Raw genomic sequence first — 22,984 nt, 5'->3', positions numbered from 1 at the left:
CCTGTTACCAGGGTAACACTAACTTTTCAAGCTTTGAAGAGCTCCGTTCATTTCGTACTTTGCAGTATCTGTTTTTGCAGTTTAGACCAGGAAAAAGAAACGCTTGGCTACATTTTACAAGAATATGAAGAAAGGAAATGTTAAGGCGCCGAAAGCGGTGAGTTTTCCCTTTGTTTTTTGGCTGAATTGTGTTGGTTTTCTGTTGCCGTCCGCCATAATCCGCCATGTTTGTTTCCTTGCGAATAGATGTCTCTTGAAAAGTAATATGTTGATAGCTGGATTAAGTATTAATTTTTCAACGATCCAGGGCTCCAAATCTTTCAAAATAACAAGTTTCTTCGGTTGATCAATAGCACGTTTATGCATTAAGAGAAAACACAAATGATTAAAAGTACTGTCAATCATTTAATAATCTCAAAGATTGAATTACGCAAATTAATATTTAATTTTGTTTCATACTCAGGTTAGATAGATACAAGTAGGGTTTTAATGTCGTATTTACCTACTCAACAGATAAATGTTCACGACATTAAGCTCTAGAATTATTACCTATTTGAATGCTAGCTCCTGATAGCTTTTACAGTGGAACTTGTACATTGTATTTGAGACCATGACCTTTGCAATGCCAGTGCAGATTACTAATGGGAGCTGATCAATTGCAAGTTCTACTTTTTCCTGTGAAGGGATATAAACCTCTATATTATTTAAAAAATGAGCATTGTGAACTTCGTGATTGTTCAATTCATGGTCCATTACTATCAGTATGGACTTCAAAACTGAACAGTCATTAAGTAAACAGACCCTAGTCAGGCAACGCCATTTTCGATGCCATCAAAATTATGAAAATTGCATGGGAAAGCAAAAGATTATTGCATTGCCGTAAGTTGTGTTACTGGCCCGGGGGGGGGGGGGGTGGGGTACTCCCTATAATGGCCTATACGGGGAGGCTCCGCCCGAAAGGGGTACCTTTTTCAGGCTTCAGGTATATAAAAGGGTAGGGATTTCACGAGACTAAGTATACGAAAGGGTATGGAAATCTGTCATATGGCTATTTAAAAGGGCCTTTAATTAAAATATTTCGAACGGACGCAATTTACGGTTGTATTATTTTAATTTATTAAGCGCTACATAAAAATGACAAGAAAACGTCCTATTTCAAGTCCACGCCATGTCTCTTAGGTATATGAAAGGGGTACCTTTTTTCAGTTAAAGGTATACGAAAGGGGTACAATTTCTGTGAAAAATGGTATATAAAAGGGTAAGGGGTTAGAACTTTGGGCGGAGCCTCCCCGTATAAAACTTTTTTGAGTAGCCCCCCCGGGGTTACTGGAAGTCTGTTTAATTTCCTTTAGCGGTTTCTTGGTAATTTCAGTTGGTTTAGACAAGCACTGCGTGAAATATAATAATGAAAATCCCATATGTCAACAAAAACAAAGGCATGGCTGTTTAGGGTCCTTTAAGTAGAGTAATATAGGCAACATTTTCTTTCTTTTTCTTTCTTTTTTTAGGCAACATTTTCTTGTCTTGCAACATTGTTAAGGGGGGAGGGGTGGTGGATACAAAATGGAATAGCCGTTACCAGTATCATAACACTGAAAATTATTTACCATATTACCTTTGTATTTAATGGTTATGCCTCAGTCAAAAGGGAGAAAAACTTAAGGCCTTTGGAAGTGAAGTACATGTATATTTTTTGATACCCTGCATGTTATATTTCAGCAGGATAAAAAGCCTGGAGTTACTGCGTCAAATCCAGCTGTCAAGTCAGTCAGCAAAACTGCTGCCGTCAAAACAAAGAAAAAGGTACAGCACATGTAACTGTCTTATGTTTTGTATTTGAGCAATAAACACGACTTGTATGAATAGACCAAACATTCCTATCAATGGTTTCTACATGAATATCAGCTCTTAATAACATTGTTAGAAGAATGTGAGAAGATTTGTGATGTAAGCTGTGGCCTGTGGCATTGCTGTTTTTAGCCATAATAAATTACTCCTTGTTGAGTTTTGAAATAGTAATACAAATACGATGTACATGTAACAATGTAAATAAGGTGTAATGGTATATTTTTACTTATTACTTGTAAACACACACTCAATAACCGCACAATTTTTGTATTTCCAGGAAGATGATGATGCTACGCAGATTGGAGATGACATGGACGAGTGGATGCAGGTACTACCTTATTACACAATTTTTCAAGGCATGCATAACATTTTCTCCTTTTTTCCGCAATGTTGTAAGAATGACAAAAATGTGATGTCACTCAACTGAAAAGGACCACAAGGTAAGGGGAAAGACTGCACTTGAGCCTAGTGGCCCATCAGGTCAGAGCAGGGACAGCGCAGTGGTGAGAGAGCGCTCGCTTCCTACCAATGTGGCTCGGGGCTCGATTCCCGGACCCAGCGTCATATGTGGGTTGAGTTTGTTGTTGGTTAACAACAAATTCGCTCTCATATTTACAAATAGAGACAACACAACACTGGCAGTAAATGGGACTTTGGACACTGGGTGCTCCCTGGGATAGCAACAAGCGAGGGTGGTAGAAACACACCCTGAGAAGCGTAATTGGGTGGTTAGTGAACAGCACCCTGCAAACTTAGTGGGGCGGTTAGCTGACACAAACCCCAAAGCACAAACTTGGGCGGTTAGCGGACACACCCAGATAAAGTGAATGGCGACAGCAACCCTTGGGCGGTTTGCGGACACGCCCAGTTAATGAATGGGGTGGTTAGCGAACGCACCCAGAGAATGAAGCCCCCCGACCCAGCTACACTGTAGGTAGCTAAAGATAAGGTGGGCTAAGGGACCCACCCAACCTGCCACGGGTGATGGCTAAGTGGAAGGTGTGCACCCAGGCCAGTAGTCCAAGTTTATTGTAAAGGGAGGGTAGGGATGGGAAAAAGCAAACTTACAAGTAACAGTAGATAGCGTGTCTTGCGTACTAGTAGAAACAAAGACTGGTATATAAAAGCACATGCATGCACATATTGTTCGCTTGAGACCTGATATGCTCCGGATGGCCAAAACTGATAATGGAATCAACGATTGACATAAGCACTAAGTGCTGATAGTGATACCCAGTTAATGGAGCTGATAGCATCCACTATTTATAAAGCAAGTTCGCCGGAATGTTTGTAATGCAATACATCCATTTCAATTAAAATAACTCTGTAGCCAAGGCATATTGACTAGATAATGCTACGCTCTTGTAGTTAACTATACTTTACGAGTAAAGTGTACATTCTATGCCTTGCTCCGAGGGTTTTTCTCCGGGCTCTCCGGTTTTCCTCCCTCCACAAAAACCAACACTTCTAAATTCCAATTCGATTGGGAATCCGAGGGCCACAGGTTTGTCAGTCGAAAGACTGTTGTGTGCAACCCTCGTAAAACAAAGTTGATTTTATCCCAGTTTCAGTAGCATGAAGTGACTAGGAGCATATTTTCCACTCCCCCTAGCTGGATGGGATGCTTAAGTCCATTGCAGGGCTACCCCCAGCATTATATCAGGGTTCATATGGGTCCTGAAAAACCTGAAAAGTCCTGGAATTTTTTTGTGGCAATTTCCAAGACTGCAAAGTCGTGGAAAAAGATTACTGGTCCTGGAAAGGTCTTGAAATCTGTTAAACTCAAGTATTACAACTGTCTCAGAACTAACATTATGAGAATTGTATGGCAAACGGAGAAATAATATTGAGATCTTGGTAGTGAAAGGGTTAATGTGATTTTTGGAGTCCTGGAAAAATCAATCTGAGTCCTGGAAAAGTCCTGGAAAATTGTTTGTGAAAAAGGTACATGTACAAACCTTATAAAATTTGTTGTTATCCATTAATTTTTTTATACACCCAGATGAAGAGAGGCAATGTCTGAGTAAAGTGTCTTGCCCAGGGACATAATGCAGTGCCTCGGCCAGAGCTTGATGATTCTTAGTCAAATGCACCAACCATTACATGTAGTTCATTATGCCTCCCACAAATGGACCACAAGTATACCAAAATTGCATTTTATTTTAAAAAGGTGTTGTGTATTTTTTAGCCAAAACAGCTGATCAAACCAGATGACCAGCTGGAATTGACCGAGGCAGAGTTAAAGGAAGAGTTTACTAGAATCTTGACTGCCAACAACCCTCATGCACCTAGCAACATTGTGCGATACAGCTTCAAGGTAACTTACATGTAACAGTTTGTTCTAAAATGAGCACACAGCATACTGTACATGTACATGTATATGTACAGTACGTAGGTTCAAGTGTCAAGTGGATATATACTGAAACTGCATTCATAATAGAAAAGTACCACCCCTTGTTGTGTACTAGCTTATTTAATGTCCAAGTTATATAACCTAGCTAATGAGGGCTGCATCTCCAATCTAGATCTGAACCAAAACTTCCAAACGTAATAATATTATTAACATAATTATCTTCTGCAACCAACAGCTCATGTACTTTTTTAATAAGAGAATTATCAGCATTTATACATGTAGAAACTTAATTAAATATCAATAGATTAAATCTAAAAAAAAACAATAATAATTAAAGGAACTACAGGTAATAGATAAGGGGCGCGATCCATTGGACCAAATTTTCTTCCGGTCTCATGGCGGTCCGGCTGCGGTCCTTCGGGGTCCTCTCCGCCCTCCGTCCCCCCTCGGCCCGTTTCCCCCTCGCTCGACTGGCGTCATTCCAGCTGCTGACACTCGGCGCGTCTCCGGCGACAGCTTTCTGCGTGCACGGTGCGCTGGTGCGCGATCGTCACACCACGTGCAACGCGGGCACATCCATCCAAATGTCCGGTCACACGGCAGGTCTCGCATCTCGCGTGGGCCGTGGTGGGATGATGGCGCGTTCTTCAGTCTCGTGCGGGATGGAACTCCTGGCCGACGAACCGCCATGCAGAGAAATCGAATCACCGAAATGTCCATGATCCGCCCAAGATTAAACGTGAAAAATGCAGACTAAAGTGTTATGGTCAGTCTAATACCTAACAATAATAAAAATCACCAGACAAGAAATTAATAGGCTTAATTAATTGGAGCACAAGAATTTTATACAGCCTTAAATCTAGATACACTGTATTTATTCTGGGATTCTCTTACAATGTGTATTTATGGAATTTTTTTTCTGTATTATTAATTACTCCCTCCCTTTATATTTCTTTTAAAAAACGTGTCTTGTGATTTCTCTTTATTCGTACTTGTTGCTTGTCTGGAGATTCAACAAATGGTTTCTTGATTGCATGCAGTTGAATTCTGCAACATGTGATATTTAATAGACACTTTATATCAAATTTACAGACATTCTGCTGAGCATTTTGAGATAATCTGAAGATGATCTGTAGATAAGTAAAAGATCTGTCAGTAACATCCAAATTTTTGTTTTCGTAGCAGACTGAAAGGTCTTCCTCATGGGACATGCACATAAATTATTGGTTTATCTACAGAGATAATTATGGACCATTCTGCTGGATATTCAGCTTTAAAAGTTCAGACTGATGCTCTGTAGCCTTGATTTCTAAATTGTTGTGTTCTTTCAATGATTTGCAACCCTTAACTTTCTGATAATATTACCTTCTCTCGCCATGTGCAGGAAAAATGTTACAAACCAACATCAAGTGTGGACCAGCTGGCAATTCACTTTGCACTCGATGGGTAAGAGATTTAATTAATGCTGTTTGGGCTTTACATGTACATGTAAACATACATGTAATTGTAAAAGTTGTAGCCTCTGTATAAATGACATCACTTGCACTTGATATCATTTTATGGCATTGAATGAGTGCAAAATATGTTACAGACCACCAGCTCACAGGCTGTACAAGTACATGTATTACATGTACAATGTAATTTACTCAGTGAAAAGTTGATATTATGGCTCAAGGCTTTTTTACGTTTTCTTACCTACATGTATTAAGCCAGTAAAAAGTAACTTGTAACTTTCTGCATAAAAATAGCTCTTTATATGCCATCTTCATTGGTTGCCATAGAAACCCAAATATACCTGAGATGAGTAATTTTAGACACAAAATGCATTGCAGTGGCATTTCTTCTAAGTTTTGTAACATTTGTTTTTCTGACCTTAAGTCTTCTTGGTAAGGTTGACAAAGTGAACAATTTTAATCCTGAAAAATTATCCCAAAGGAAAATTATTTTTAAAAACCATGTGTACTGTTTGTATAATAATAAAAATAATATGTGTATGTACTTGTATTAAAAAGTCTGTCACTTATTATAGTGAAGTTTTTGTTTTCTCTATGACAATGAACAGATGTACAAAGCTTCTGAAACATAGATTGACTACATGACTGTACAGTACTTTATGAAGAGCAGCTACATGACTGTATAGATTTTGAATAACATATTAAGCATTTTGAAAATTAAATTTTAAAATATTTGAAATTTTTTATACATGTAAAAAGTATGTAAGTTAAGTAATCTCCATTTTTTTAGGGGGGGGGGTGAAATATGAAAGTTTGCGGGCCTGGAAAGACAAGGCGAGTTAAAAAGGATTCGAAAGTCTGCGAGGTGCAAACTAAAGTTGCAGAGACATCCCCCTCCCAATTGGTCCGTCCCTAAGTTCTCTTTTTACAAAAAAAGTTATAAGTTATTGTATGAGTTATGGCAAATTTGACTTCTAAGAAAACATAAGATTTTGTGTACACAAACTGAATATAATTTGTGGTTTTAGGAATATGCTTCATAAAGATTCAGATGAAGCCAGAAGACAGCGAGCAAGGCAGGGAATGGCAGAAGGTACATGTACATTGTAATTAAAATATCTTGCCAATATAAATGTATGACTTTATGATTTGTGTATAAGTCCTTAAGTTATGCAAAATAATCTTAACATTGTACATTAAACCACATTAAACTTATTCAATTTACATTTTGTATACTACAGGTATTCATCCCAGAAATTATTTTAATGTACATATTATATATACCTATGTAGGTAATGAAAGAAAAGCACTTGATCATCACAGGAAAAGTAAAGCATAATTATATAAAAATTATTTTAAGTAGCCTGCAGATGCAAGCACTGCAATAGCAAGTTTGTGGAATCTCAAATTTAAAGCACTTGAAATTATTTGAATTCCTAATCCCTTGCATGCCGTTACACTGTAGTTTAAATTACTTTTCACGTTTTCTCAGCTGCTGTTAGGGCTAACTTGGCTGATTTTTGCACAAGGATTTGTAAATGCTGTGGTTTAAATTTATCTATTTTTCAAAGAAGTTTGACTTTTATTTCCCTTTGTTTCAGATTATGATTATGAATCTGAAACAATGAACAATGAATTAATCAAACTGGTTTGGAAAATTTAAAACCAAAGACTGATAAAAAAATAAACCACAGCCTACATGTATTTCTTGCATGCAATTCTTATAATAATTCTTATAATTAATTACAAACCATATTTAAACAGTCATATACAATAAAATTATGTTTAACTTTGTTTTTAATTTTAAAATAATTTTAATAATATAATAATTATTGTGAAAGATAGCTCAATATGTTTCAGCTTTTCAGAAAAAATGATGCACAACTATTTTTAAAGAATAATTAAGGCATATCCTGTTCAGCATGTAATCTTTTAGAAGTGTGAAGAACATTACTCATAATTATTATAATAATTAACTTCAACGTGTATATATATACAGCTGTATATAATAAATAACAATTTATTTTAAGCTAATTTGATCTTATTCTTACACAATAAACCAACAAGGCTTTGATGACTACTTCAGGCCACTGAGCTCTTTTTGTGAGTAATTATTTTTCAACTGCATGCTTTGCATGTTAGTTAACAAATCTTAAAAAGAATAAATAACATTATATAACTATAATCCTAATCTTATAATACTGTAACTTTTAAGTGGTTATTAATCATCAGTGATCGATGTTATCTATTTTAAGATGAGGTATTTCTAAATACAGTTTAATTCCTTACTTTATTACAAAATTACACAAAACTGGAGCCATGTTTTGTTTTGAAGTATTTAAATATAGCATATTTAACCCCTGCAGGGTTAAAATTAATTCAGTAAATAATTATAACCTTAATCATGAAGTAATCTAAGAAATGAAATTTGATTGTTGTAGCTAACTTTTTAAAATTTGATTATCACTGTCAATAATTTACCATGTGTATGAAATTCATAAATGATAATTTTGATGTGTATCCTAGATTATAACATTCAGGAATGTTGACAAATATTAAACTAATTTAAGATAGTATTATTTTACAATCAATTAAATACAGTGTACTCAGATTATACAACCTTTTAAAAATTGCAAAAACTATTTTCTTAAAATTATTTTCGCTATGCTGAATAAAAAAATTGTTTCTAATGAATTGGCAATATTTGAATATTCTTGTTTAATATGTATCATTTAGTAATTTTACCAAAATAATTTCCACACAAACAATTTGCCAGTTGAATATTTCACTTCATTTGTCAACTCCTGTAAAGTCATTTACTAAGCATATTATATAAATACGTCAACGTAATTTTACATTTAGTGTAATTTATAAAACCTAATTAAAAGTGTCTTCACTGTTAACGTATGATTATCTAATTTTTGTCCCTATTTAATTCTTCATCTTTCTTAATAATAATTTATTCATTTGATAATCATAACACTCACCTAATGAATACTAATTTACCAGCTAATAGGTCAGGAAGTGCTGCAACAATACGTAGCCATCGGCGATCACCTGCTCCAAAGCATGGAGCTTGTTAGTTTTATATCTTTTGATTTCATTGCCTGGCCTTTTGCATTAATAACTATCTTGTATCTTAGTTTGCGTTATTTTTCTAGAGATGTTACTTAAGCTTGTCACCATCTTTTTATTTCATTTTGCTTTTTAAGCTTGCATTTAAACTTTTTCAATATGCTACTTAAAGATATAATAAAAGAAATATATTATTTATTGATTAATATGCTACAAATTGTACATGTATTCTTTTAAGTTGGTCATATGATATTCAAATTGAGACTACATGTACATTACTTTTGCATTTATCATATTGTTTGGTTAATAATGTCGGTCATTTGGAGCCAAGACTAAATTTTCTCTTTAATGTGTTTGTTTGTTGTTTTCTTTTAATTTTACTTATTCTTACTATTTTTTATTTTTATTAAAATTTGCACATATATTCCTGGTTCTTTGAAATGGTTTAGTCATTCTATCTTTTTTATTTAACAATATAAAAGGAGTCTGGGACTTTCAAACTAAGGTGGCTCATGGAAAATATAATACAATATTTATAATATTTTTTCTTTGAACATTTTTACTGATAAACTCTGGTCTCGGCAGCTGAGCATGATGCTAGTGAAGCTGGAGAGGAGGAGGACAAAGAAAATAAAGCAGAGCCAGTAGAGGTAAAATAGTTATTTGAGGTTTTTTTTTACACCATATATCAATTTTTTATTAAACATTTTGAGCATACACGTAATATTGCAATATAATTGATATCAATTCTGTTCTAAAGATGTACCCTAACTCTTACAACTACAGTACCTATATATGGTGTTCATTTAAACCATATTGTACAGGTGTACATTGTCAATCATGAAGTTGTTTAGCTGCTTTTCCAAACTTCTCGACTTAAATCAAAGAGTCACAATTACATTCTTGGTGCCATTTATTGGCATGTGTCTACATTAACGTTACCACCTTCTTGATTTATGCGCCTTTAAGCTAATTACCATGAAGTAGATTATTGCCAACCCAAAGACAAATAACACATGTCAAAAATTAAGTTTAAAAAATATTGACTAATACATGTATATAACTTTGAAACCATTTTGTTCTAGGAAAAAGCAGCAGAAGAGGTCCGACCTGACTCATCTGCATCAGTGGGAGGGAAGGGTGATGCAAAGTTAACAAATCAGTTTAACTTCAGTGAGAGAGCATCACAGACATACAACAACCCTTACAGAGTAAGCTGATAGTCAATTGAGACCTAAACTACTTGAAACTGCCTTGTCTATTTCAGAAATGTTAAAAAAAAAAAAAAAAAAAAAAAAAAATTTTTAAAAAAAAAAAAAAAACCCCGCAAAAAAAATAACAATAATATTTAAAACTTTGGACCTCTCAGGGACCAATCACAACTCTCGTTTTCATCATATTCCAATTTGCTGTTTTTAATAGTGTTATACTTGTACTTACATGGGTTCTTCTGTATTTTTAGGAACGTGGTACTTCAACTGAACCTCCACCAAGAGCAAACTTCTCAGCCACTGCTAATCAGGTGGGCGATGTTCATAGACAGAAGGTTTAATGTCCCAATGTAAATTTTTATTAATCCTTTTATTCCACTACAAAGCGTACTACAATAGAACTTATTAGTCTGATAATTTCATCAAATCACTTAATATTTTACTAGGCTAGAAATTTCAGAAGGCTACTAATAATTATACTCTTATAATAAGTTTGCTAGCATATTTATTGTTTTATTTATTGGAGGAGAGCCTAATAATATAAATAAATGAAATTTACCTTATTATTCCAATGTAGGGTAATAAGTAAATTTGGTATTCTAATTAACAATTAGACTCGGCCCTGGCAAATAGTCACGGGCGCCGGTCGCCTCGGGGCGTCGTTGTGACTCAAGGATTGCAGTCCAAACCTACATACTGTGCACTTTGCTCATACCGCTGCGCCAACTGTTTCTTCGCGATGAATCGGGGAGAACATCGATTCGCGGATTCAAAGAACACAGCTGAGTTCTACTAATAATTATTCTATGATGATAGTTTTACTAAACTAATAAATTTATTTCAGTAATACTTTTGTTTGTCTAACAATTTTACTAGACTTATATATCATTAGGTTAGTAATATGATTTTTAATAAGTTATCATATATTAGACTAGTATTAATTTTAGGCCAATTGCAATCAGGGCACTTTTTAGTTGAAATGTTGTTAGTTAAGATATGTTTTAAACTGAACCATATATACTAAGTATCTTTTAAAATTAATTTTGGCTTGTCTTTACAGTGGGAAATTTATGATGCCTATGTTGAAGACCTACAGAAGCAGGTGAGAATTTTTTGATAATTAGACATGGTTTTGTCACCGTTATTGGTATAGAAATTTGTACTAGCAGCAATTTTTACTATCCATTTATTATTTTAGCTTTTTAACCTTAGTCATATATTATAAATAACTGCAAATACCGGTAACTAGCTTTTTACTAATTGTGTTGTTGCTGTAGACATATTTAATATTTTTATGTTGTAACTTCTAATTTTCAATATTCATTTTGATTGAAGTATATAGAAGATGAGAACGTCAAAGGAACACTGCTATTTAAGAAACTGCTTCACAATTTATTGAACAATCACTTTTAGACTTTAGCTAACTACATGTATAATATGCAAAACACAAAGGATTTTGTTTTAGAATTCTCACGTCTGCAGAATTTCAAGAGCATCCAAGCCAAACTCGAAAATGCCATGCACCTCATATTTACGTTCTACATGTACCTCGAGTTATTTAATCCACCTCTGTTTTAGTGATCGTCACCTTCTTAGAGCAGTTTTCAATTGAGTGTCGAAAACCAAACCAAGAAAACTCTGGCCATCACAAAGGACACAACAATCCAGTGACCAATCAAAACTCCAAGCAAATACATGGCCGGCATGAAGCGGGAAAACGTCCGAGCGAGTCACGATTGGTTTTGGTTTTAGTTCTGATTGGCTGAGAAAGTGCGCGGATTTTTAAGCCAATCACTAAGCGTAGCAATGCAAAACCAAAGCAAACAATTAACTTGACACTCAAGGAAAAACCGCTCTATGTGTTCCTGTCATTTGTTGGGTACTTTTCCAAAAATCAATTAGAATTCTCTTAGTATGATATAGTTACATGTATGTCTTTGATGTTGTCAGAAACTTGCTAAGAATAACGTTAGATTGTCACTTAAGGATCTAAGGGGGATTCCTCTCATTAATCAACTTTTCAGGAAAAACTAAAAGAAAAGGAAAGTCGAAAGGCACAATCATTCAAAAAAGATGATGACAAAAAGAAAAAGCTCATGCAAGTTGAAGTGCAGGTTTGTCAAGCTTTCACATCATTCTGTAACAGGATAATTCCGAGCATTATATAATTGGGAAGCATACTCTGTAAAAACTACAATCTAAATTCAAGATGTTTCATCTTACTGCAGCACCAGAACAGTAGCTAAGAATCAATATACGTCAGGTATTGTTCTGGTGCTAAGGTAAGACAAGACGTCTTAAATTCAAATTTTAATTTTTACGGAGTATATGCATGGTGGCAAAATAATCATGTGGTGCAACAAACGTTGAATCCTTCTGGCTACATTTTCTGCCAAGTTGTAAAATTACCTCCCATCTGACACTTTGATCGCAGGACATGTACATGTAACTTTGTCACGAATTTTACAAGATTTTTAAACAGCCAAAATATATATTTGTGTCACAAGAAACCTAAAAATAATGGTTCATTTCAATAAACATTATTGCTATATCAGAGCATTGAAATTGTTAACAAGTGTCTTTGGCTGCGGATGGCTAGGATGGAAATGGATTGCAACTCGAAACATTTAGGCTAAACTATTCAAGTGTGTCTTCAAAACATATTGATCAATATAGCCGTGTTTTGATTTATCTCCACAGATTAAGGTTATATCTTCCTTTGGATGTAAAAAGATAACGTTTTTCAACGGTTAAGTTGCCTACCACTAATTTCAGAATAGTTAAGACCAAAAATCCACCCATGACGTACTGTAGCCCCTTTAAGGCTTCTAAAAGGGATTTCTGTCAATGAGCTAGTTGTTCAATTTTGCTTGTTTTGTTTTCATCACCAGGGTGATGATATTTCAAGGATTGCTAAACCATGTAAGATAGTGGAGAGAATGGTAAACCAGAACACGTATGATGACATCGCACAAGGTAACAAAGGATATATTATTTATAGTCTATAGCTACTGTATAGTTATAGCTATAGCTATATAGTTATAGCTATAGTTATAGCTATAGCTATAGTTATAGCTATTGCTATAGTTATAGCTATAGTTATAGCTATAGCTATAGCTATACCTATAGTTATAGCTATAGCTATAACTATAGCTATAACTGTAATTATAGCTGTAACTATAGCTATAACTATAGCTATAACTGTAGCTATAACTATAGCTATAACTATAGCTATAACTATAGCTATAACTATAACTTTAGCTATAGCTATAGTTATAGCTATAGCAATAGCTATAGCTATTGCTATAGTTATAGCTATAGCTATAACTATAGCTATTGTTATAGTTAAAGCTATAGTTATAGCTATAGTTATAGCTATAGTTATAGCTATAGTTATAGCTATAGTTATAGCTATAGCTATAAATATAGCTATAGTTAGAGCTATGTAATTATAGCTATAGTTATAGCTATAGTTATAGTTATAGCTTTAGTTATAGCTATAGTTATAGCTATAGTTATAAATATAGCTATAGTTAGAGCTATGTAATTATAGCTATAGCTATAGTTATAATTATAGCTATAGTTCTAGCTATAGTTATAGTTATAGCTTTAGTTAGAGCTATGTAATTATAGCTATAGTTATAGTTATAGCAATAGTTATAGTTATAGCTATAGTTATAGCTATAGTTATAGCTATAGTTATAGCTATAGTTATAGTTATAGCTTTAGCTATAGTTATAGCTATAGTTATAATTATAGCTATAGTTATAGCTTTAGTTATAGCTATAGTTATAATTTTAGCTATAGTTATAGCTATAGTTATAATTATAGCTATAGTTATAGCTATAGTTATAGCTATAGTTATAGCTATAGTTATAATTTTAGCTATAGTTAGAGCTATTAATTATAGCTATAGTTATAATTATAGCTATAGTTATAGTTATAATTATAGCTATAGTTAGAGCTATGTAATTATAGCTATAGTTATAATTATAGCTATAGTTATAGTTATAATTATAGCTATAGTTAGAGCTATGTTATTATAGCTATAGCTATAGTTATAACTATAGCTATAGTTATAGCTATAGTTATAGCAATACATGTAGTTATAGCTATAGTTATAATTATAGCTATAGTTAGAGCTATGTAATTATAGCTATAGTTAGAGCTATATAACTATAGCATATGCTTTAGTTATAGTTAAAGCTATAGCTTTAGTTATAGCTATAGTTAGAGCTATATAATTGTAGCTATAAATTATAGTTTTAGATATAGCTATAGCTAATATATCTAGATGTTTTATCTCTTATTTAAGCAAATTGCCTTATACATATATGTATTATGTAAAATGAACTTATATCATTGTCTATTTTTTTTAGACTTCAAGTACTGGGAAGATGCTGCAGATGAGTTTAAAGACCAAGAGGGCACTCTATTACCACTGTGGAAGTTTTCTTGTGAGAAATCAAAGAGAATGTCAGTCACATCCCTCTGCTGGTATGTCTGCTTATAACACAGCAGTTATTTTTTCTTGCTATGGGTACTAAACTTAAGACTTAAACAGCACTAAAAAACATAAAAACATCGTCAGTCAGTTGTTTCAGCCGCACTTCTTGCAGCTATGTGCCAGGTTGTTATTTTAATTTGTAATGTATTTTAAATATAACTATCTTGTCATATAACTTTTTGTTTGTTTCAACTTTTGGTCTTCCATAATGTAAGCTGACCTATTAGTGTTGTTCTGAGCTAAGATTTGACTATGTTGTGGCCGGGTTCTCTATTTTTTTTCCTTTTCCACAAAAACCGTTTTTAAATTTGAACGATTGTCCGTAATAAGCAATTTATTATAATATTGTTAACTTATATCTAACCTATTCTACTTGTAGGCTCGCATATTCTAGAAAAGAGTCAGATTAGGAAAAATTAGATTCAGATTTTTGATCCTAAGATTAACGAACTCACAGTCTTTGATCAGAGCATCTAACAGCGTACATATACATAAAGTCCCATTGATGTTACAATCCTGATAGGATCCAATCCTATATACACGTAATAAAGCGACGTATTTTGCTTTCATCGTAGGAGTCCCAAGTACCATGATTTGTTTGGAGTTGGACATGGATCCTGTAAGAGTCTATCGATATTTTACAACATTTACAACGAATTTTCTCAACGAACGTTTTCTATACTGTCTAAGCAAAACTAACTCTTTTTGATACTGTAAAGATTGCATTTCATAAGATCCGTTAAACGAATTACAAATATTGAATAATTTGTGATGTTAAACCTTATTTCCCTGCGTTTCAATTTGCTTCCAGATGACTTTTTAAAGCAGAGTAATGGCATGGTCACCATGTATACTTTAAAGAACCCTTCTTTTCCTGAGTGAGTATCCAGCGACTAAATTCATTTACGTTTCATTCTGAACCAAGTGCATTAAAATGTTTTTTTTTCCTTGCTTAGTCATTGTACAGCGTCAAATAGGTTTACTTAACAGTTCGACGCCACGTCGGTTTTCGTTGCTTTGAATCTTGGAAGAGTTTGACAAAGCGTAATCATGTGCTGAAAGTATTATATTACTAAATTTAAATTCACTCATGTTTTTCCTTCAAAGTAAAGGATTCCAGAAATTTGTTTGACCTTTTGTGTACTGCAAATTGGAGTCATGCTTTTGTCTTCGATCTTGCATGCATGTAGACTTGCTTACAATTCGAGCTCACAGAGCGTGAAGCGCGAGAGCTCGTCGTTCGCACCGGGGTCTACAACTACCAAACCGGAAACGGGAAGCGAACGACTTTTAGAAAGTCTAGCATGCACGTACACGTCTTAAGGTGGATTTCTACTGATGCGTAATTTTTTACGTGCAACGTGTACGCAAGTCGTTCAAACATTGTCTCTAAATTTTTTCACGCACGTAAATGCACGTAAAAAATTACGCGTCAGTAGAAATTCAGCATTAACCAGGTCCTGACCTTAACGAGCTCCGCTCTTCTGTGTAACGTGGGTAAAAAAATTACATTTACATCTTTTTTTTTAACATTTACATTTGTATCAGATACGTATGTGAGACAGAGAGTGGAGTGATGTGCCTGGATTTTCATCCTGAACATCCTAACTACATCGCAGTTGGCTTTTATGATGGTAAGCATCCATGCTCAAGTCATGTTTTCTCAATTTCGGGACTCTATCTAATTTTTCAATGACAATCGACATTCAATTACAATAAATCGCCACTCGTTTACTTTTTTTTATCCCAGGGAGTGTTGGTGTGTACCTAGTTGTTCAACATGCAAACAAGATCGAGCTAATGCACCGATCAACAGCTAAGACAGGCAAACACACGGACCCTGTTTGGCAGGTAAGGGCATTGGATTGACAATTAAAATCAGTTTTGCACGGCCACTGTAATAGCAAGAAGCTCGAAATGATGAATTGCACTGCAACGCTGTTAAACGCTGACTGGTAAGGGGGAGTGAAAGAAAGTGGGGGAAGAACCACCACCACAGCCTGAAAGACAAGCATCTTGTGGAGAAAACAGTTTAACGTACAGTTAAAACTGCAAGTCTTGCTGCATTTTTATCGATGGCTCAAATGCAAAGGCTTCCCCTGCCTAACTGGCCCAATATGCTCGAAATAAACTCTTTGTACTTGAGACAAGGGGAAAATAAAGCGACACTTACATGTAAACACTCAGTTGATGTAAGGTTTTCATCCGTGAAAAGAAAACACACTTCTATTTTATAGCTCCTTTTTACAAGTTGACGACTTTCTCAATAAGCACCTTGGAAGATTCACACTAAGCGAATATGAAACTTAAACTACGTGTTTGAAACTCAGCGTAACTCATCAACACAGTACTCTTGAATATATGGAATTATATTCCATTACATTAATTATTACATTCTCAGAGTCTCTTTTGTGTATGTTTCGAACAGATACATCAGTTCTTACTTCTTGTAATGCATAATATAATTTTTTGAGTTGTTTAAACCTGGTTTTGACCACCTTTCTGATAACTCTTTTCATTAACTCGCTTGTATTCTATCCTAGGTAAAATGGCAAAAAGATGATCTGGACAATAACATGAACTTCTTCTCGGTATCTTCTGACGGCCGAATAACGCAATGGACAATAGTTAAGGTAAAAACTAGAGTATTGTTTAAGAATTTCAACCCAAAAATAATATTAATGCAATGGCTAGGTTTTCACAAATCGTCGGATTTTTTTCTCGTTGTGCAGAGCGAGCTGAGATACACAGATATCATCACATTGAAACAAGGGAACACGACTGAGGGAGAAGGCGACAGTACACAGCTGCCGAGTCTAGGTATGTAATCAATCAAATGACATATTTTACTTTAGCTGCTCATTTTATCTGGCCACAGATTTATTTATTTCCTCTTATCTTCCAAGCTTACTTTTGTTGCACTAATTTGTATGCTTATTTTTGCAGGATGTGGTACTGCATTTGATTTTCATAAAACAATGGACTATATGTTTCTTGTTGGTAAGTGGAATATTACAAAACACTTTGTATCGCGTTGGGTTTTGCCAGTTGTTGTTAAAAGTGCATTTGTATTTAAGTAATGTTTGGCAGTTTTCATATCTTGGTGAGAATAAAAACCCAAGCTAGGTCGAACGGCAGAGACGTCCCTAGTTGCGCATGTGGCTACATGTTATCTGATTTGCTGAGAAGTTTAAAAGACAACAAAAATCTCTCGAGAGTAAATAAAAACTTTCGTCGTGTAAACGCTGTGTCGCTGTGGTCATTTCATTGTAAACTTTTTACGTCTCCGAGGTATGTTTAACTTTTCTTTCGTTCCGTTCTTTTTTCATCAGGCACAGAAGAAGGAAAGATCCACAAGTGCTCTAAAACATACTCAAGCCAGTTTCTTGAAACTTACGATGTAGGTGTCATTTTGAATGTAACTGCATTTTTGTTTGTTTACTTTTGTTTCTTTGGTTGTTGTTATGGTTGTTTTCTTTCGCGCGTTTGCTATTTGCTCACAGCCCTAATAAATCCATAAACCGCTCTCAATGAAAAAAATACCTTTTATGAACTCAAACTCAATATAGATAACAACCTTTCTAAAGCCAAATCTGAAAACGGCAGCCTCGTGTTTTCAACTTTGTCCATTTTATAATCCATTTCCATTCTCGCTATCGTTAGTTATTGCACTTCTTACTGTTCTTCAAAAGCAAACTATTTATATTGTTTCGTTACCTGTAATGTGGGTATCCTTTAAGCGTTCTTCAACCGTTTCCTTTAATTGTTATTCAATCCTGCGTCGGGTAGCAGCTCTGACAGGTCTCAAGTGTGGCTACCTTTCGAGGCACAGAACAACCAGCGAGAAACTAGCCAGTGTGGCAACTGCTACACTAGAGAAACAGTAGAATTAAGAGCTTATGAGATCTGCTTCACTCCAGATACATGACATCCACTTCAACCTATCTGCCCTCAAATCCCCTCCCCCCCCCCCCCCCCCGACAGGTTTCTCTCTTTTTTTTTTTCGGTTTGTCTACTGTACCTAGTTTTGTCCTGTCTAACTTGGTTTCTCTTTCTTCACAGGCACATCACATGGCGGTGTACTCTGTCAAATGGAATCACTTTCATCCGAAGATCTTCATCTCGTGTAGCGCAGATTGGACGGTGAAGATTTGGGATCACCATTACCAGTAAGAAAACTTGACTCTCCCAGCTATAAGGCGAGGGATACGTGGAGATCGCTCGCGCGACTCGTGTTTAATCCTCAGCTCAGTGGCAAGATTTACACAACTACATGCTCAGACGTCTGAGAACTCGCAAACCGTTTGCATGTTTCTTCTGATTGAATTTTTAGCAAACAATCGCCACTACATGCACTGCAGGCGAATTGAAAAGATACAATCAGGTTGTGTAATGTTTAACCTAGATTGTGTGTTTGTTTTCGTGTAGTGAGCCCATGTTTACGTTTGATCTGAACAACTCTGTTGGTGATGTGGCCTGGGCACCATACGCCTCCACAGTGTTTGCAGCTTGTACAACAGATGGTCGGGTAAGAAACAGGAGTACTTTTATTATTTTGTAACTTACTTTGACAAGCATGTATCACAGCAAACTTTCGTCAAATTTGATTCGTGGCATCTTTTGTCGTGTTTTGAGTTTCTAGACTAATTCTTTGACCTCAGATTCTCATGCTTTTGTTGTCGTTGTCATTGTAGGTGTATGTGTATGATTTAAACGTGAACAAGTATGAGCCGTTATGCGAGCAGTCAGGTGAGTTAAATGGCGACTTTCTTTTTTTACCTTTCTTTTGGAGAGACCGACATGCAGACGTTTATTAATCCACGGCCTTTTGTATGTCTGGTGTTTTTCAAGAGGCCGCGTCTATTTTCTGCCCCTGTGAGCATGAAAACTATTTGGCTCAGTGGTTTTATGTATTTACTTATGCTAACCTTTTGTTGGCAAGTAATTTACCTCACTTTTTTTCTGTTCACAGTGGCTAACAAGAAAAGAACGAAGCTAACTCATTTGGCTTTTAATCCTGAATACCCGGTGCTTGTCGTTGGAGACGATAGGTAGGTTACTTGTAGAAATACAGTATACTGCATCCCTTTTCTAAACTTTGATTCTGCTGAATCAGCCGAAAAACGCTTCTTCTCGAGATTATTTCAAAGTCCTTTTAAATACTGAAATAACAGTTTTGCCTACCCTTTTATATACCTCTAGCCTGAAAAAGGCACTTGTTCGGGCGGAGTCTCCCCGTATAGTCGACTAAAGGGAGTGCCCCCCGGATCCACCCACCAGTTTGGATTCTTAACTTTATTGTGTTCATTTGTTCAAATGTTTGTTTCATGATTAGTTTCTCGCGCACATTTTAACGTTTTAATTATCATAATTATCATTTTAGGGGCCACGTGACGTCTTTGAAGTTATCACCAAATCTAAGAAAAGCAACCCAGCCCAAGGTATGTTGTTGTTAGGAAGAACATCGATAGGCAGTACATGTGGATACGTATTATTCACTGACAAAAAATAGAGGATTATGACCTACGTGGTTTTCTTTAAATAGATGGCAGCCGCTCAATACAAAAAATCTTCCTCTGCTCAATTCATGCACTCACATTTTGTTCTTATATTCTTGCCGCGTCTTCTTCTTACACTGAATTCTAACAACAGATGTTACAACAGATAAACGATTGTCATTACACTTATTTTGTGTATTCATCGTTTCTCAGTTGATAATGTGAAGAGATACATGTCACAGAAGTAATCATTGGCTGCACGTTTGAGTTTCCTTTTTTAACTAACAGTTTTGTGGTTTGTGATAAAACCTGGCATGATAATTCCACCCGGTTATGTTTCCAGTGCTTTCACGCTTCTACTCTCTACCTTTTTATCCCTTTCTTGAGATGAACCTTTTCTGCCTATGTTTCCTGTGCTTTCTTTGTTAGCGGTGTTGTTACTAATGTGCTTCTAATGTGCTCCCACACAGCGGTCAAACGCAGCGCGCGTGCACAGTTACTGTGCAATTCCCGCCAAACTTCTCCATACAAAGTCTTAAATTTTCCGAAAACTTTCGCTTTAAAGCCAAAAGTTAACGCCGTCCCTGGAAAGTTAAGGTTTATACGCCGCTTATGCATTGGAAATTTGATAATTCATCTCCACTGAGTGTCCCAGCTTGAACTGTTCTTTCACCGTACCATTTCTTTAACAATTTCCTACATGTACAAAAGTTTGCACACTTACGAGACAAATTCTCAGAAAAGTTCGGAGGTGACGTCATTTTTGCGTTTGTCCGCTGTGTAATGTGCTCCAGGCATGAGGGGCGCAATGGTCTAATGGTTAGTGCGCTGGACGTCGGATCAAACGGTCTGGTGGTCATTGTGTTGTGTTCATTGGCGGGCAAGACACTTCTCTCTAAGTGTCTCTCTACAGGATCTCTACACCCAGGAGCATTAATGGGAACTATAAAATTTACTACTGGGGGGTTACCCTGCGATGGACTAGCTTCCCATCCAGGGGGGGTTGCAATACTCCTAGTCAATTCATGCATGAAGACAGGACTTCCGTGCTAACTTCTTAATCCACTAGGCGCCATAAAAAATCTTCCTTCAGTTCTTTCCCCTCTGACTGAGTACTCACTCTCCGTGTTCTTCTACGTACCAGTTTCTCAACATATCACTGTACTTGCATGGATATTGCACTGTAACAATCCTAACTCACTGTGTTACTGATTCGTTCTTTTAAGGAGGAAATTCCTATTCTTGTTCTCACCCAAGCTGCGGATTCTGATGACGAGTCTCCATTATCACCACCGCCGCCTGCGATCGTCTTCTCTCCCGTATGACATCTATATTCTAACATTTCTTCTCTCTAAAACTTTAATCCTTTCAAAGCTTAACCTCTGTTTGCTCAGCTGCAAGGCCAGCTTGTAAAGTGCCTATCATTCAACATGTTTAGAACCTCTTTTCTGGGGTGCGCGAAGCCCCAGGAATAATACCAGCTTCCAGTCTCTTCTTGCTATAACTATACATTGCCAAGTGGTCATATAAAAAATGAAAATTAGGATAATTGTCAACTATGGGGTGACGATCCTTAAAACTCTCCAAACTAATTTCATAATAAATGTAAGACACTGGGAATTCCACATTCGAGCTTTGGATTTCACCAGCTCACTTGGCCTCATTAACTCTCTTATCCTAAGCGAACACTCGTATAACTCACGCTTTGCACTGTTTTGCACGTAATTGATTATTTTCCCTAACACCTAATGGATGGTCTTTGTTCTTTTGTACACCTCCATGTTACATGTATAGCAGCCACCATTAAACCATTTCTCATACTGAACGTTGCGCTCAATACACTGTTTTCCAAAGCACGAGGATTTCACGATTTTCAACCAATCAGTTTCGAGGTTGTTGTCACGGGACCTTTACAGCCAATCATCTCTTTAATCAACCCTGACTTGGTGCGCGCGTTCTTTCTTTCGCGCCATTTTTGTCTAACTTTGCCTAAGATTTGCCGATGAAGCCATTATGTTTCCACTGTTATATGTCAAGTTTGATAAAACTGTGTGGAGTTTTAAGAACTGTGTTATTGTGTCTGACATGGAACCTTTTTTCTGTTTGTTTCAGGAGAAAGCCAAGGGGCCAGAAAACGAAATGGCCAAAATGGAGAAGCTGCTGAGTCTTGTCAGGGAACCATCGGCAAAGAATTAAATGCCTTGTATTCCACACGACAAAAAAAATAATATTTCTTACATACACGTAGAGATTACTTGCAGAGTAAAAGCAACAGATTCCGTGCGTTGTAAAAAGCTTGTTTGACATAGGAAGATGTTGTAGCAATTTATGCTTTGAGCGTTTTGAAGCGAATAGTTTTACTCATTCTTTCCTTTGCTTGTGTAAGTCATTTGTTTCTGTTTTGTTATATTTGTTTTTGTTTGCACTTTGCCGCACGCTTTTAATCAACCAAGCAAAGAAGAAATGAAGTATCATATCCAGTGTAAATATATTTTAATGGTGTACATGTAGACTCGAGTTGGCGGTCGTGATAAAATACTAAACTTATTACCTTGTGTGGTGTTGTATCGGTTTTTCAAAGAAGTCAAATATCGCCAAATAAACAATGTTTTTATTCTTATGTGTAAGTTTTTCTTTATTTTGCTGCTTCGTTCAAGACCGTAAACCTAAAAGTATAAAGTTAATCAAAGTTCTGTCTTGCTAATGTGGTAAGTGCCATAACATGAAAGTTACGAAATTAAAGGTTCCCTTTATCACTGAACCTAAAGAGTATAAGGCCATCATCAGTGAAATAGACGAGTTTTTATTGAGTATCATATAACCAAAACCAAGTTATCACTCTGGTCAATCACAAAGAACGCAAAGAATCCAGTGAACCAATCAAAACTCGAAGCAAATATATGTAGCCAGTGCGAAGCGCGGGAAAACGTGTGTGAGCGAGTTGCGATTGATTTTGGCGCGTGTCACAAAGCGCAGTAATGCAAAACCAAAGTAAACGCGAGCTGCTTTTGACGCTCAAGTAAAAAGCACTCTAAACT

General features: G+C 35.7%; 1 protein-coding gene across 3 annotated transcripts; it reads left to right on the top strand.

Annotated features, from left to right (window-relative positions):
- Window positions 1–2: 2 nt before the first annotated feature.
- LOC144652844 (dynein intermediate chain 2, ciliary-like) lies at window positions 3–22,566 on the top strand. Of its 3 annotated transcripts, none has more exons than XM_078512823.1 (28): window positions 3–157; window positions 1,720–1,803; window positions 2,126–2,176; window positions 4,037–4,165; window positions 5,586–5,647; window positions 6,684–6,748; window positions 7,723–7,758; window positions 9,316–9,380; window positions 9,816–9,941; window positions 10,193–10,252; window positions 11,002–11,043; window positions 11,966–12,055; window positions 12,833–12,917; window positions 14,321–14,438; window positions 15,024–15,067; window positions 15,260–15,326; window positions 15,997–16,082; window positions 16,199–16,299; window positions 16,992–17,081; window positions 17,181–17,268; window positions 17,395–17,448; window positions 17,781–17,848; window positions 18,511–18,617; window positions 18,877–18,976; window positions 19,143–19,197; window positions 19,421–19,499; window positions 19,832–19,889; window positions 22,059–22,566. In XM_078512823.1, the coding sequence occupies exons 1-28, from the start codon at window positions 125–127 to the stop codon at window positions 22,140–22,142; spliced, it is 2,127 nt and encodes a 708-aa protein (XP_078368949.1). In that variant the 5' UTR covers window positions 3–124; the 3' UTR covers window positions 22,143–22,566. The 3 variants fall into 3 exon arrangements, with proteins under 3 accessions (XP_078368949.1, XP_078368951.1, XP_078368950.1); XM_078512824.1 differs by having other exon boundaries at window positions 5–157; window positions 1,723–1,803; XM_078512825.1 differs by lacking the exon at window positions 7,723–7,758 and having other exon boundaries at window positions 4–157.
- The last annotated feature ends 418 nt before the right edge of the window (window positions 22,567–22,984 follow it).

The sequence above is a fragment of the Oculina patagonica genome, chromosome 1, assembly GCF_052425735.1.
Source record: "Oculina patagonica isolate OP01 chromosome 1, crgOcupat, whole genome shotgun sequence".
Lineage (NCBI taxonomy): Eukaryota > Metazoa > Cnidaria > Anthozoa > Scleractinia > Oculinidae > Oculina > Oculina patagonica.
This window is presented reverse-complemented; position numbering and strand designations above follow the sequence as displayed.